General features: G+C 38.6%; 1 protein-coding gene across 1 annotated transcript in view; it reads right to left on the bottom strand.

Annotated features, from left to right (window-relative positions):
• Window positions 1–1,026: 1,026 nt before the first annotated feature.
• The window catches only part of LOC133554634 (guanine nucleotide-binding protein G(i) subunit alpha-1-like), a 49,162-nt gene continuing 32,867 nt past the window's right edge, over window positions 1,027–17,321 (bottom strand). Inside the window, exons 5-9 of the mRNA XM_061903601.1 lie at window positions 12,210–12,338; window positions 11,431–11,560; window positions 9,934–10,087; window positions 9,171–9,378; window positions 1,027–2,091 (exon numbers count right to left, since the gene is read on the bottom strand). Coding sequence (XP_061759585.1) covers window positions 9,188–9,378; window positions 9,934–10,087; window positions 11,431–11,560; window positions 12,210–12,338 — 604 coding nt within the window. The 3' untranslated portion in view covers window positions 1,027–2,091; window positions 9,171–9,187. The remainder of the gene's footprint in view (window positions 2,092–9,170; window positions 9,379–9,933; window positions 10,088–11,430; window positions 11,561–12,209; window positions 12,339–17,321) is intronic.

The following is a 17,321-nucleotide window of genomic DNA, read 5'->3' as shown; positions in this document are numbered from 1 at the left end:
TTACTGACAGTGGTTTTATGAAGTGTTCCTGAGCCCATGTGGTGATATTCTTTACAATATCATTGCTTAAGTGCTGTGATTTCTCCAGATTCTCTGAACCTTTTGATGATTTTACGGACCGTAGATGGTAAAATCCCTAAATTCCTTGCAATAACTCGTTGAGAAATGTTGTTCTAAAACTGTTCGACAATTTGCTTCCAAATCGGTGACCCTCGCCCCATTCTTGTTTGTGAATTACTTATTATTTCATGGAAGCTGCTTTTATACCCAATCATGGCACCCACATGTTCCCAATTAGCCTGCACACCTGTGGGATGTTCCAAATAAGTGTTTGATGAGCATTCCTCAACTTAATCAGTATTTATTGCCACCTTTCCCAACTTCTTTGTCACGTGTTGCTGGCATCAAATTCTGAAGTTAATGATTATTTGCAAAAAAAAAATGTTTATCAGTTTTAACATCAAATATGTTGTCTTTGTAGCATATTCAACTTAATATGGGTTAAAAATTATTTGCAAATCATTGTATTCAGTTTATATTTACATGTAATACAATTTCCCAACTCATATGGAAACGGGGTTTGTAAATCGCGTGCAACACAACCATTAATGGTACATTACATTTTATAATTTGCACAGTGTTCAGCGTGTGGTATTTGGATCTTAGTAGATCAGGCCCTCAGTGCGTATGCAGTGTTCTGGAATTGTTGCCACATTCTTTTAAGCTCTTTGCAGAGAAAAGTGTTTTGACAAAGAAAACAAATACCTTGCCAGTCCCAATTGTTTTCTTTGATTGTGTTCAAATCCATTGAGCAAAGGCACTGCTATTAAGTAAGTTAACAATAATTGTCTTAAAGTAGTTACACAATGAATACGGCAGGGCACTTGGACATAAATAAGATATGCCTTATTAGTTCAAAATTGATCAATTCCAAATCCCCAACATGTGTTGCATCCGACCTAGCAAGAACAGTAATTGAAGAACACCTTTGCAGTTAAAACAAGTACATTGACAACAGAATCCAGGTTTGTGGGTGAATCAAAATTTTACTTGTCTTTTGAAGTCTCTCTATTTACAATAGTTGATTATGCATAAACCCAAAGCTTGCATTCAATAATTTTTCCCTGCATTTCCCACTACCCACTTGTTAATGTATATGTCAAGCAACGGCTGATCACGATCAGCCATCACTTCAAAACACATATTTCTGAAAAAACTCCTTCCCCTTTGTATCACAACCTTTACGGCTTTGTTTGCAAAAGGCCATTAAATGTCTTTCAGGTGGATATAGACCGCCTGGTGGAAGATTTTTTAAATTTAAAACCAAACAAAGGAGCACAGCCCGCATCTAATGATTCTAAAATGAGCTAATATAAATGCAGAGAGAGCCATGCAAATTCTAAATGGGAAAACTGGCTGATAGGACTTCTTTGAACAAGAAGTGAGGGAAGAATAAAGTCGTCTTTAGCTTGAGGTGAGAGCGGTGAAACATAAATGCATGTCTTCATGGATTCTGAAAGAAAACGATATTGAGCCGACTAAGTGAATAACATTAGTCAAGACATTTTTTCAACTCCCTTTTAGGAAATTCTGTGCTGTGGCGTGTCTCAGTTAAAAATATAAAAACAGTTCAGTGTAACATACTACATAAAGTTAGATTGTGCTGCAGTGGAGTTCAGTAGAATTATATGTATGTGTTATATAATCTTTACCAAATACAAAACTGTGTCCTCCAAGGCACGTATACTTTACAAAGAAATACAGCAACCCAGTTTTTAAACTAAAAGCTATGTGTAACACAGATTTGCAAGATAACACTGAACCAGGTAAATTTACATATCAGCTGTGAAAAACAGACATACCGATGGTGAGTCTTTACCTGCCACAGGAGCAAATAACTCACAGTGATTGTTTGGCTAGCCACTCTCACAAATTTCTTCATCTCTCTGCCATGACTAAAGGGATCATGACACAAGTCTCCAAAATTGTGGATGTCATAGTTGCGGCTTAGTCCTTTTGTAAAACAATTCCCTCTGCCTTTCCCGCAGTTACCAGATACCAGCCAAGATCACCAGAAACCCCTTGGGACACCTGCAACAAAGCAAAAGATCCAAAAGCAATCAACGGCTGAGCAGAATATACTGAACAGTGTAGATTTGATTTTGCTGTTTCAAGTCAATTCTGTTCTGTTAAAATCACATTTGTTAAAGGTTTGTACAAGTTTAAAACCATGGCAATACGAATTTTCCATTAACATGTCAATGGGGTCATCCATTGTATGTTAGGCGGGCGGCACAATAGCCAAACTTTATCCTGTATATATGCATTTCTTTTTTTCAGTTAATACTAAACTATATTGTGGATTTAACATGATTCTTACACATATGTGCACTTCATGTGTATGTTAATTAACTTTTCTATGTGCAGTAACTTCATTGTAGAGACAATCAATAAACAACCTCAAGTTGTATTTTCACCTCTAATTTATAGTACTCTTTACATAGTTGCCAAACTAAATTCCAATATTCAGGAAAGGCAGAATAATATGTGTAGAAGTCAAGTCTGTGTTACAATGTAGTAATAAAATAATCAGCCTGACAAGACACAGAATTGTCTTTAAAGTGACATACTGTATATTTATAAAAAAAAAAGCATCATAGCCAATTATGCAAATTACACAATTACATCATTTTGACACTGCCCCCCCAGGTCACACCCCCACTACACCACTCACCCCCTCACCCTCTGCCGCATCAAATGAATTCCCGTTCTGTGGGAAACACTGCTGCATGTACTGTTTTTTTTAAACAGATAAGGCTGAAAACAAATGATTAAATCACAAGGTGCAGCCGGACTTACACATGAAGTATTCTTACTATAATACGTTTTCGAAATTTTGTAGGCATTGTGATATGAACAATAACGATCCATCCATCCATGTCTACCGCTTGTTCCTTTCGTGGTCACGGGGGGTGATAAAGTCTATCTCAGCTGCTTTCGAGCGGTTTACGGGGTACACCCTGGACAAGTCGCTACCTCATCGCAGGGCCAACACAGATAGACAGACAACATTCACACTCACATTCACACACTACGGCCAATTTAGTGTTGCCAATCAACCTATCCCCAGGTGCATGCAGAAAGTGGGAGGAAGCCGGAGTACCTAGAAGGAACCCACGCAGTTACAGGGAGAACATGCAAATTCCACACATGAACAAGCAAAATATCACACACTAGTTTCAATGCAGATCAAATCATCTAGAATAGCAAAACCACTAAATACAGAGAAACGTAATTTGCAGAATCTTTTTTTAACGGACGTCTTGCATTCATGATGGCTACCGCTGTTGTTATGTACGGTCATATTTCAGCATTACTGTAAAGTAAAAAAGATTAGCACCCTGCTACATTTTGAGTATAATAAGTTATGTACATATATTATCTTAACATTTTATATTGTATGTCTGTAACACTCTGTGCAAGGTGTGATCACTGGAAAAAGGTGGAAAGTTACAATAAGGCAAAAAATGGTAAATGGTTGTACATGTATAGTGCCTTTCTACCCCTTTTTTTAAGGAACCCAAAGTGCTTTGACGCTACTTCCACATTCACCCATTCACACACACATTCACGAACTGATGGCGGGAGCTACCATGTAAGGCGATAACCAGGACACATCAGGAGCAAGAGGGAAGTGTCTTGCTCAAGGACACTTTACATGTGTAAGGACAACAAAGTCCTTACACAGTCAGTGGCCATAACCCAGCACAATAATAGCCATAATTCGAGAGTCATTACATATTAGCGATGTAACGATTGATCGATACAGCGATAGCTGGATTTGTATTCCTAAATTTTAAGTATATTGATCTGTGGTTGGCAAGTTTGCCTTCCAAGAGACAACTATCGATCCAAAATTGTTTGAAAAGAGGATCGATTTTATTGATACTAGAAAAAGGAAACTATTGGATTAGAGAACGGTACATTTTATATTAAGTTCAGCAGTTGTAATAATAAAGATTTTAAGCGTTAAGTCTATTTTTTCCGTCTGTGGCATCATTAAAACAAAAATGGCGGATATCTACGGTGGTCTATAAAGGTCCTAAGAACAAAAAACTTCACAAGACAATAGTGTAATATTTGTGACATGTGTCTGTGTGCCTTTAAAAGATGGTGCTGTTGTGTGTGATGTGTGCAAATCCTGCAAGAGTTTGGGTGTCTGTGTGTTGAGTCAACTTAAGTGTCTAAACGTGAGTTGTGGCGATCAGCAGCTCTTGTATATACAGTATGTGTGTTTGGACTCCCTGAGTTTGTTATTGCTTGTTAAGGAAGCATCGAAGACAGAGTGTATCTCCGACTGTTAATTCTCCATTGCCGGTATTTCAATATCATAACTTTCAGCTAAAGCACGATTGCAAAAGCCACAACAAATACAAACAACACAACACAATGATAAAGCTGCAACAAAACTTTAAAACATTTCCCTCTAGCCTCTGTTGAGGGCGGTTGCACTCTCCCTTCCCTCCTTCCCTGCTTGCCCTCTTTGTCTTTGTCCTTGTCTGAACTTTTTTAAAAACATCTTTCTTTGCGCTGTTCTCTAATCCAAATTTCAATATGAATATGATCAGCTGGACTCTTGACGCAATTGACACAGTCTTTTTGACAAGAAAAAGAGGTTCGGGGGAGCCTGGCTGCCCTGATGGAACCATCACTGCGAGTTACGTGAGGGACTCCTGGAACACATGGAGAATCATGTGCCTCTCAGCCCTTTCCATCGAGAACGTCGAAGACATCTACCTATTTGGAGCTGTGATCCCGGGGCACTTGCTGATTGGGCTGGGCATTGCTCTGGTGTATCGACAAATTCGGAAGACGATGGCAGCCACTCAAGGGGCCCAACGGCTGTTCAACGCAATGAAAGGATTGGGTCGAGCTGTGGGAACACAGACTGGAGCGATTTCTGAGTTGAATCGCAAATTGGATCTCATCTTGGAAAAGTTTGCAGAAAAGGAATAATTAATTGGAATCGAAGAAATTCCAGCATGGACAACAGAGGAGATAAGTCACTATTTTGTCTTCTCGAAGAAAAACTACTTTTTATCTACGATTGAGACTCCCTGAATGGCCTTGATACGGGGACAGGCTGTTCTGAAGAAAATCTCCCGAAGACTCCTCAAAGATAGTCGCTTTTGACCTTCCTTTTTGTCAACAACATCTGTAGCCAAACTTTATCGGCCTAAATCATACAAAAACATTCATCATCTCTCCCAAGTTAATTGGGCATATACGCACGCATAATCCCCACCCTTGAAATCAACGCCTTCACCACCGCTTAATTCCTCTGGGGCTGTGGATGGCTGAGCGGTACTATAGAGCGACAGCGGGCCTCTTCAAACCCGCCCCTCCCTCTGTTGCAAGTTGGTGTGATATATGTATGTTTAATGTGTGCCATGCTATGTGAGTTTTTTTCCTTGGACTCAGTCTAGACCCCTACTGAGGGTCTAACTTAGACTGATATTTTCCTCCCCCCACCCCCCTCTCCTAATGTCACCCTTTTCTCGTCTTTTTAAGGAGCGCTGATCCGTCGGCGGTCTCGTCTTGTCCCCCCCCCCCGTAACGTATGTCTGCTCTTAGCGGGACTGTGCCGAAAATGGAATTTCAGTTCTGATGTGTCTTGTACATGTTGGAATGGACAAATAAAGGGTTTCTTCTTCTTCTTAAACAACAGAAGACACAGCCAACAGAATGGATGTGACAGTGTTGCAAGTTCTGCAACGCACCGACTCTTGGAACACAAGGAGAAGTAATTTGATAAAACAAATAAATAGAAGAGATGGGTAACGGAGGCTATAGAAATTATGAATTGAGGTACAAACACCATCAACAGGGATGAGCTTCCGTTTAGCACACCAGGGACCCTGTCTATCATCGGTGACACGGGGGTGGACAACAGATATTGTATGGCCGGGTCGGGGACCTTTATTAAGCAGGTAAATCTACTGGTAAAATGTTGGTTACTGTACTTTTAAAGAAAAATGTTTCAATGTTTAAAATGTGAGCATAAAGTGTTTCTTCTTGTTAATTCAATCTAAAGTGTTGGTTGCTCTTTCTTTATTAAAATAAGATGTGAATGCATTGTCAATCAATTGCTGTTCACTTGCTTGTCTGTATCCATTATTAATTTATATCGAAAATATAGGAAACTTCACCTGCAGTGTCCAGAATCCAGTATTGTTTTCACTGTCACACTGCTTGATTTGTTTAGCTAAAAAGTGACTGAATCATATCGGCAACTCCATATATCGAGTCAAGTCATTGTTAAAATGAATTCTTACACTCCTATTACATATCATATGTTTCGTACATTATCAATTTTACAAAAAAACGTTAATTTTGGTGAAAGAAATATATAAGCAACGGAAAATCTGAGGAGTCACTTAAGCGCTAAAATACTTTTTATTAAGTCGTGCTATAATAACAGAGTTTCAGAAAAGAGATGGGCTTCCCACCACTAATACATATTTACTGGTTGTACTTCCTGGTCTTGTCTGAATAGTTTCACCACATCATGACAGTCCTGCCCCCTTCTTATTGCATCAGACCATTAGTTTTAGGTAGTTTTAGCCGTCATGTCCCGCCCACTTGTAGCTCAAAATCATTTTTGGCATCTGCTCCACTTTACTCTTTGGCTTGATTCATTTTGTTGTTATGTTTCAGTGTCTCCTATGTTTATATTCAAATAAATGTTATTTAGCTCTCTGCTTGCCTGCTTGTCATGTTTCCAGTCTGCTGAATCTCCAACAACACCCGGCTGTGAAAATATTAGTTTGACATTCTACTCAAAGTTGCTCACATAATTATAACAGTGTGGAAAAAAACACTTTAAAAGTAAAGCTATTATTTTTAGGTATTGTAGCCTTCATCTTTTCTTGTGCTGTAGAAGGATGAATAAAAAAAAAAATCTGATTAATCAAACAATTGAATTGTAATTAATCAATCACAATAATAACTTGCTTGCATAATTAAATTTAACTTTAAAGAACGTCTGCAGAGACAACTAACTTCCAACAATCTGGCTGCTAAATATGGGCTAGTATTTTGTTCGCTGATAAATAGTTGCTCATTATGAGTTCAGCAAAAACAGACTTCTTCTCTGTTCCCCGCTTTTCTTTGTGGAGACAAAGTGCACAGAGAGTCACGGCACACGACAGAGTGATTGTTTTCAAAACAAGGCGCATGTCCTTCACTGTGAGTTCCCTCCTGTCTTACGGTTTCAACAGAAATACAACTGACTTAATGGATCTCACATTGCTTTGTTTTTATTTGCTTTGGAATGTTGGTCAATACATACTGTAAATACAGTACAACTCAGGTGGTTCAACATCTTTTTTTAACAAGTTAGTCAACTTGCAATGTGTTTGGATATAGAACCAATTGCTAACGTAGGGAAAGGCACAAATTGAAGTAATCTGTTCCACCAAACTGTCAACATTATGAAACCTTTATTAACTTTGGATCTGCCTCTTTTTGGATCGAATCAAGGTCCACAGATTGAGAGTGGAAAGCTTCAGCCAACGAGTTAAAAGCCTGAGCTGTCAGCCCATTGACCAGCGCAACTCTTGTGGTGCCAGAGTGTGAGTTTTACCAATATAATCTCGCACGGATGCAATAACTGACATCCGTTACACACACATGCACTATTCAAAGTCATGAACAACATGAACTGGCAAACAAGTGTAAAAAGTAAATTAACTGTTGTGTCGCAAACATCACGTCATACGATTCTTACCTATTACTGTAACCGTATACAATTGTAAAAAGAAGGGCGGAAAGTGATAAACAAGAAAAAAAGAGTAAACTTTACAGTCTGTCTTTTAATTCTGATGTTGATTTACAGGCGCTTGAGCAGCCAGTGCAATAGTTTTTTTTGTGTTCCAGTGATTACATGGTCATTGTCTTTGGAATAACTGTGTGGTGGCATTGCACAAAAAAGTAAAACACAAGTGGAGATAATATTTTTGATCTTATCTTGCAAGACATGCAGATGTTTCACAATACCTGGCATACGTGACAATTTTAATCGAGTTTAAATTTGAAAAAAAAAAAATACTAAGATGACAGAAAGGCTAGCTTAGTGATATACATACTTATCAACCTTGAGAGCTCCGAATTCGGGAGATGGGGGGGGGGGTTTGGTGGTAGCAGGGGTGTATATTGTAGCGACCCAGAAGAGTTAGGGTTGCAAGTGATTCTGGGTATTTGTTCTGTTGTGTTTATGTTGTGTTACGGTGCGGATGTTCTCCCGAAATGTGTTTGTCATTCTTGTTTGGTGTGGGTTCACGTTGAGGCGCATATTTGTAACAGTGTTAAAGGTGTTTTTATGGCCACTCTGTGTGACCTGTATGGCTGTTGATCAACTATGCTTTGCATTCACTTGTGTAAAAGCTGCATGTATTATGTGACAGGGCCGGCAGGCTATTTGTATGGACGAAAAGCGGACGTGACCATTGGTTGAAGAGGATGCTAGAGACATTCCCTTAAAGGCACGTCCCCATTATTATTGTTGTCCGGGTGGAAATCGGGAGAAATGCTGGAGAATGGTAGCCCTGGGAGATTTTCGGGAGGGGCACTGAAATTCGGGAGACTACCGCAAAAATCGGGAGGGTTGGCAAGTATGGTGATAAATGCCTCTATCACTGCTTTCCTGCCCCTATAAAACTTTTGCTGAAATAAAAAAAAATAAAAAAAGAAGACCCCAATAATTTGAAACAATGCAATTTTGTTAAAATGTCATTGACCTTTTTTTTTATGTTTTCCTAAATATACATAATTTTTTTCCCAAAACTTAGTAACAGTATTATCTAAAGTCCGATCAGGGTGTATTTTGAAGCAACATTTGTCACAGAGCACAGCCTCTCCTCACATATTTTTGCACTGATATACACTTTGACCTAATCACAGACCATATAACAACCTACGGAGCCTTTTAGATAATCATCCATAGGTCAAGTAAAAGAGCAAGTGCGTCGAAAAATTATTCGGGTGATTACTCTGAGTTGCTACATGATTAATGCGATCATTAATTAACTACTTAAATTTGACAGACCAAAATTTTGTAAAATAAATATAATATATAATCATCCACATATCCAGTTGACTGATAAGCTTACCTTCAGGTCCTAAATCTTTAGTAGAGTCCGATATCCGTCAGGTTGATTTTGATAATAACATCGGTGATAACGTCAAACACAAACTGCACATTCTGGGTGTCTGTGGCACAAGTAAAGTGGGTGTAGATCTCCTTGCTGGCCTTTTTTTTATTCAAGTCTTCAAACTGGCTTTGGATGTACTGCGCTGCCTCCTCATACGTGTTTTCACCTATATAAAAAAAGGTAAGTGTTTATGTCTAAATGATTAAGTAAGAAAGTGAAAACACCGGCAAAATAGCAAAGAACTGAACAGTGTCCATCGTGGACAGTGAGAACATTTTTCATCATTGAACAGACAAGCAAAAGCAGGTTAAAGTATATGTTCAGAATGGAGTCTAAAAGTGCTGTTGTGGCACCATGAGCTGTGGTTTGCTGTTTCACACATGTTCAACTGCAATAGTACTCAGCTGTCAAAAGTCAGCCACATACAGAAATTAAAGTAACAGACATTTAACATTTGTATCTTATAACCAACCTGCATTTACAAAAACACTTACCGGTACTAGAAATACTTTTCTAGATAGACATTTGACAACTAAATGGATATATTCAGTCCGTATGGGTCAGAACACTCAAAGTCAAGGAAGTTTTGCTCATCGCAAACCATGTTTCAAGATAAGCGCAAAAAATTACAATCTGATCGCATTGTTGTCAAGTATGACATATCGGTTATGTTTCCCATTACGTACATTAAGGTTAAACCTGTAGATGCTGTTTGTTTTACCTTTGTACTCGGGGTAGCAAATTGTAAGAGGACTCCTGCCTATCTTCTCCTCAAACAAGTCCTTCTTGTTGAGGAAGAGGATGATAGAGGTTCTTGTAAACCATTTGTTGTTGCAGATAGAGTCAAACAGCTTCATGCTCTCATGCATGCGGTTCTGAGGAGAGAGACAAAAGCAAAGATAGAGTAACTTGGTTCTTAAACGTCATTATGTTGTTCATATACACCACTGACGTGCGGTTAGATTCATACTTTTACTGTTTAATTTGAGTTGTATTCAATGTTAATTATAACAATAACAATAACAATAAACAATACAAATACCATTTGTTTTTATCAGGACTTTGTCTACCCTTGATTGAAAAATGGTTGATATAGCAGAATAAATTAATGTTTCTGAATAAAGTTAATTGTTATTTTCTTAATTTAAATGCTGATGGCTAAATTAGTGACCAGGAGTAGGCTTCATAAACAGATTAGTCAACTAATCGCTAAAATAGTTGATTTAGTCAGTTAGTCAAATGTTGCTGCTCGCCTTTTAACTGGCACATAGTACATGAGCACATTACTCCCATTTTAGCACTCTTCAATGTCTCGCAGTTTATTTTATATGTCATTTTAAAGTTTTATATTGATGTATTTTAAATCTCTTATGGATTAGCGCCAGAATAAATTTCAGATCTTTTAAAAAATCTACACACCAACAAGGTCTCTGAGGTCAGCTGATCAATTTCTTCTTTTCATCCATAAAACCCGGTAAACTGCAGAGGGTATCTGGCATTTTGAGCTGTGGGTCCGCAATTTTGGAACGATATCCCTCTGGTTAGTCGGACATCTCCCTCTTTAATTAATTTTAAAACATGTCTTAATACATATTTTTATTCCTTGGCTTTTAAACCAGCTTGAGCGTTGTGCGATCTTAGTACATTTTCTTATCTCTTATGTATATATTCTCTTTTTTAGTTTACTCTTGACTGTTGTTAGATTTATTCTGCTTTAAAAATGTGTGTTTTAACTACTGCGCAACACTGTTAAACTTTCATTGTTTTTGCAATGTGCTACACAAATAAAGTAGGTTGGATTGGATGACTCGTCGTCTATAAAAATAGTTCTTTGACTGCACTGCAATATCAAGGTAAGGTCGCTTGCGCACTAATCAGACAGGTCTGGCTCCCAGCGGCCACATCATTGGTTTCCACCCTGTATAGAGCCAAGTGCACTCAGAGTAGGGCGCAGTGCACTAAGAGGGAAAGCTTACTTGCGCACTAAAGCAAAGAGGATAGGCTACCCTAGAGTCCATTATACGCTTCTACCCTATCAGGAAATGTGCATATGCAATGATATATATCAATTATTTTTTTAAGTGATTGGAACACATTTGTAACACTGTTCAATAAACAAGTGTTTGTATTTCTTTACGTTATCATTATTTGTTTTGTTCTATGAACATGACCGAACATCCCTGATACATACAAACACCATTAAGACAAAATAACAAACCATCTCTTCATCCTCAGCCAAGACCAGGTCATAGTCATTGAGAGCCACACAGAAAATGATGGCTGTGACTTCCTCAAAGCAATGAATCCATTTCTTCCTCTCTGAGCGCTGACCTCCGACATCAAACATTCTGGACATACAGAAAGCAAAACTGTACAAATATAATTGTATTTGTAGCTACACCCTTTTATTAGACATTAGCATGGTCTCTTGCCAGCACAACACCTCTGAGACGGACAGAAAATATGCTATTCCAATCAATTTTCTCTTTTCTTTGTAATTATTGTTTTTAGGTGGAATACCTGCCAGTTTCCATCCACTTCATTATCAATTGAAATCCCTAGTGGGACATTAATCCATCCATCACACAGAATAAACAAGACATCGCTTCTCTCTGTCTTTTGAAGATATGCAAATGAAGTATTCAATCATAGTTTGTTACATTAGCATGAAAATGAAGAATAATCGAGAAGAAAGCAGCACGTCTTGAAACTAAAGCACTTTGATCCATCAGCAGTAACACTAATAGAAGTTTGCAGAAGTGGATATAGCAGTATTTGGCAGATAATCTAAATAGTGAACAACACTTAATGCAGTATAATTTATTGTGTTTGCTGTAGTAAAGCTGACTTTATATATCCCCTGCAAGCTATATGGAGGCTCCAGACATTAGTGTTTATCTGTAAATCAACAAATTAACCCAACCTCAGGTTATTTAGTAATGGTATTTTTGTGCCACAAACACCCCATCTGTTGTCTTATGTGCAGCTTTTACTAACTTGAAGTAAAGCTCTTTGAAGGTAAAGTGAGTTTCCACGATTCCTGTGGTTTTGACACGCGTCCGCAGTACATCTTGCTGGGTCGGGATGTAGTTGGGCTGACAGAGCCTGTCGAAGTCATTCAGATAGCTGCAAAACAGAATATATGGTAAAATAAGATCTCGGGTCAGTCGGCAAGACATGATCAGAGGCCAAAAACATTAAGGCTATGGGTGTATGACACATTACACCAAAGAAACTATAACGCAGTGTTTTTAGATAAACATTGTTTAATCGATTTAGAGTGCAGCAAAGTTTGGACAAGCACTGTGATTGAACACACAACTCCGAAATATAATGTTAGCACAGATGCTAGTGTTAAAACAACAGGATATTATGCAACTGTATCAGTAAAAGAACTTGCTGACCTGACCGTGGTATTTTCAGGTTATATTACTATTAGGGATGCCAACACACTGACAAATAAATAAGGGGCACTTTGTTGGCAAGGCTGGCTGACCAGATTATCTTTACTCCTACCGGCACAGAAATTTATTTTTCATGTTTTGCCATTAATTTATTTTTATTTGTGTGCAACTATTTGTATAATATTTGTCTCAAACTTTAATTGTATTAGATGAATGTTTAGGAATAATACCTTTTTCAAAATGTTCCATGTTGATGACGTCATCTTGCTCATTTAGTTTGAAATATTCCACAAACGGGACATTTGGCTTTGCAATCATATTTTTTCCTCCTAATTTCTGTTAATTCAGGGTGCTTCTCTCTAGCGAGTCGAGACTAGCAAGGCTCTGTCTTTGCATCGTGTGTGTGTGTAAGCTGATTTTCTGAGACAAAGATTGTACAGTGCGTCAGGAAAGTATTCTCAGCGCTTCACTTTTTCAACGTTTTGTTATGTTACAGCCATATCCTAAAATGGAATACATTCATTTTCGTCCTCAAAATTTTACACACAATATCCCATTATGGCAATGTGAAAAATGTTTTTGTTTATTTTTGCAAATTTATAAAAAAATCATAATAATTTAAAACAAAAAATCACATCTACATAAGTATTCACAGCATACGCTCAATACTTTGTTGATACACCTTTGTCAGCAATTGCAGCCCTAAGTATTTTTTAATATATTCCTCTTTGCAGCGCCTCTCATGCTCCATCAGATTGGATGGGATGTGTTGATTTTCATTCAGGATGTTTCTGTACATTGCTACATTCATCTTAGTCTAGTCAGGGAGGTGACCAAGAACCCGATGGTCACTCTGTCAGAGCTCTAGCATTCCTCTGTGGAGAGAGGAGAACCTTCCAGAGGGACAACCATCTCTGCAGCAACCAACCAATCAGGCCTGAATTGTAGAGTGGCCAGGTGGAAGCCATTTCTTAATACAGTAAAACGTTTGCCAGTATGCACCTGAAAAACTCCCTGACCATGACAAACAAAATGTTTTGGTCTGTTGAGACAACGATTGAACTCTTTGGCATAAATGCCAGACATCTTTTTGGAGGAAACCAATGGTTCTCATCCAACCTGATGCAGTAAAGAGGCAAAACTGTCCAAGGATAGGTGTGACAAGCTTGTGGCATCGTATTCAAAAAAACTTGAGGCTGTAATTTCTGCCAAATGTGCATAAACAGAGTATTGATCAAATAATGTGAATACTTATGAGTTTTTATATTTTTAATAAATTTGCAAAATAAAAATAAAAATTGTCATCCATTGTAATTGTGTGTAGAATATTGAGGACAAAATTGCATCCAGTCCATTGTTGAATAAGGCTATAACATTAAAAAATGTAGAAAAAGTGAAGCGCTGTGAATACTTTCCAGAAGCACTGTAGTTGACTGATAAGAAGACACGGACATGATAATTATTGATGACAGCAACATTATCAAGTGTAATCTAATGTATCATTTGATTACAGTCAGACAATCACATAATAATTTAGCTTCATGTCTGCAACTGTTACCCTTCCTGACACAATCCAGTCTAGGAATTAACCTGCACCCTCCTTATTCTCTCATTGATGAGAGAATAAAATTGTAGTACAAAGCGTGTTTCTTTGAGGCTTGATACAGGACAGCGTATTTATATTTTGTTTTTAAAGAGACGGTTTGCTACCCTAACTACTACTGCTCCAATGTATGCTTCAAACAAAATCAAATAACTTAATCACACCGACAACACATTTGGTCGTCTGCAGAGACAATGAACTTCCAGCAATCTAGTTGCTAAATATGGGCTCATATTTTGATAAATACTTGCTCATTATGAATTTAGCAAAAACAGACTTCTTCTCTTTTCCCCGCTTGTCTTTGTAGAGAGACAAAATGCACAGAGGGTCATGGCACACGACAGTAATTGTTTTCAAAACAAGGCACATGTCCTTCACTGTGAGTTCCCTCCCGTCTTACTGTTTCAACAAAAACACAAGTGACTTCATGCCCATGGATCTCACATTGCTTTGTTTTTACTTGCTTTGGAACGTTGGTCAATACATACTGTAAATACAGTCCAACTCAGGTGGTTCAACATCTGTTTTTAATAAGTTAGTCAACTTGCAATGCGTATGGATATAGAACCAATTTCTACCGCAGGGAAAGACACAAATTGGAGTCATCGGTTCCACCAAACTGTCACCATTATGAAACTTTTATCAACTCTAGGTAACCCGCTGGATCCGCCCCTTTTTGGATCGAATCAAGGTCCACAGATTGAAAGTGGACAGCTTCAGCCAACTAGCTAAAAGCCTGAACTGGCAGCTCATTGTCCAGCGCAACTCTTGTGGTGCTAGAGTGTGAGTTTTACTAATGTACTCTCGCACGAATGCAAAAGCTGACATCCGTTACACACACATGCACTATTCAAGGCCACATTATAACAATATGAATTGGCAAACAAGGGTAAAAATAACTTAACTGTGGTGTAGCAAACATAAGAAACAATTGTGTCATACTATTTTTACCTGTTACTGTAAACGTATACAAATGTAAAAATAAGTTTCTCGTTTAATCCTGATGTTGATTTACAGGCGCTTGAGCAGCCAGTGCAATATTTTTTTTTGTGTTCCATATATTATATGGTCAATGTCTTTGGAATAACCGTGTAGTGGCATTACACAAAAAAGTGAAAGAAAAAGAAAAACACAAGTGGAGATGATATTTTTGATGTTAGTTTGCAAGACGTGCAGATGTTTCACAATACCTTGAATTCCTGACAATTTTAATCGACTTTAAATAAATAAATAAAAAAACCCAAAGATGACAGAAAGGCTGCGTTAGTGATACAGTGGGGCAAAAAAGTATTTAGTCACACTGTAAAAAAAAATTCTGTAAAAAAACGGTCATTTACTGGCAGCTACGGCTGCCAAACGAAAACCATAAAATTAAAATAAAACATTGTAAGCCAAATAATGATCAAAAACATTATATTTAGAGGAATTTTCATTAACAGTTTTGCGGAGAAATATAATTTTACAGATTTTTACTAAATTATTAAGATCAACCACCTTTAATAAAGTAACGATGCAAACAGTTCTGCAGAAAATTACCTTTATTCTACAGAGCTTTTCCAAATTATTACAATTAACCACCTTTAATGAAGTAACAATGCTGGCAGTTCCACGGAAAAATACCATTATTTTACAGATTAATTCTGAATTGTTAGGATTAGGGGTCTCTCATTCACTTTACCGGGGGGCCACTGGATGCAGGAACTTGATGCATAATTGGTTCACCTTGCATGTGTGGCTATCCTGCCCAAGCTTCATACTTACCGGTTCTATCATTTTATCGCGAGACTTTCAGTGACCCCCACGTGGGATTGACCCAAAGTTTGGCCAAGCGACTGTGTCACGGTAGTACTGTGGCACAGCTTTGTAGCACTCTGCGTTCGCTCATTTGTCAAGTCACCAGCATGCCTACTTAAGCGCGTGATGTGCACGGCATTGTCGTATAGATGATGGTGACTGCAAGACATACTTGGGCAACAGCCACACAGGTCACACTGACGGTGGCCGTACAAACAACTTTAACACTGTTACAAATACGCACCACACTGTGAAGCCACATCAAACAAGAATGATAAACACAATTCAGGAGAACATACTCACTGTAACACAACATAAACACAACACAACAAATACCCACAATCCCATGCAGCCCTGACTCTTCCGGGTTAGCTGTCGAAGGACACCAGGAAAATACAGTAATTGTAGACATGCACCAGACTGGGAAGAGTGAATCTACAATAGGCAAGCAGCTTGGTGTGAAAAAATCAACTGTGGGAGCAATTATCAGAAAATGGAAGACATACGAGACCACTGATAATCTCCCTCGATCTGGGGCTCCACGCAAGACCTCATCCCATGGGGACAAAATGATCATGAGAACGGTGAGCAAAAATCTCAGAACCACACGGGGTGACCTGGTGAATGACCTGCAGAGAGCTGGGACCAAAGTAACAAAGGTTACCATCAGTAACACACTACGCCGACAGGGAATCAGATCCTGCAGTGCCAGACGTGTCCCCCTGCTTAGGCCAGTGCATGTCCAGGCCCGTCTGAAGTTTGCCAGAGAGCACATGGATGATACAGCAGGGGATTGGGAGAATGTCATGGGGTCAGATGAAACCAAAATAGAACTTTTTGGTATAAACTCAACTCGTCGTGTTTGGAGGAGGAAGAATACTGACTTGCATCCCAAGAACACAATACCTACTGTGAAGCATGGGGGCGGAAACATCATGCTTTGGGGCTGTTTTTCTGCTAAGGGGACAGGACGACTGATCCGTGTTAAGGAAAGAATGAATGGGACCATGTATCGTGAGATTTTAAGCCAAAACCTTCTTCCATCAGTGAGAGCTTTGAAGATGAAATATGGCTGGGTCTCCCAGCATGACAATGATCCCAAACACACCGCCCGAGCAACGAAGGAGTGGCTCCGTAAGAAGCATTTGAAAGTCCTGGAGTGGCCTAGCCAGTCTCCACACCTCAACCCCATAGAAAATCTGTGGAGGGAGTTGAAAGTCCGTGTTGCTCGGCGACAGCCCCAAAACATCACTGCTCTCGAGAAGATCTGCAAAGAGGAATGGGCCAAAATACCAGCTATTGTGTGTG

This window comes from Nerophis ophidion, linkage group LG06 (genome assembly GCF_033978795.1).
Source record: "Nerophis ophidion isolate RoL-2023_Sa linkage group LG06, RoL_Noph_v1.0, whole genome shotgun sequence".
Classification (NCBI taxonomy): domain Eukaryota; kingdom Metazoa; phylum Chordata; class Actinopteri; order Syngnathiformes; family Syngnathidae; genus Nerophis; species Nerophis ophidion.
Note: the sequence above shows the minus strand (reverse complement) of the source record. Positions and strands in the feature narration are given on the sequence as shown.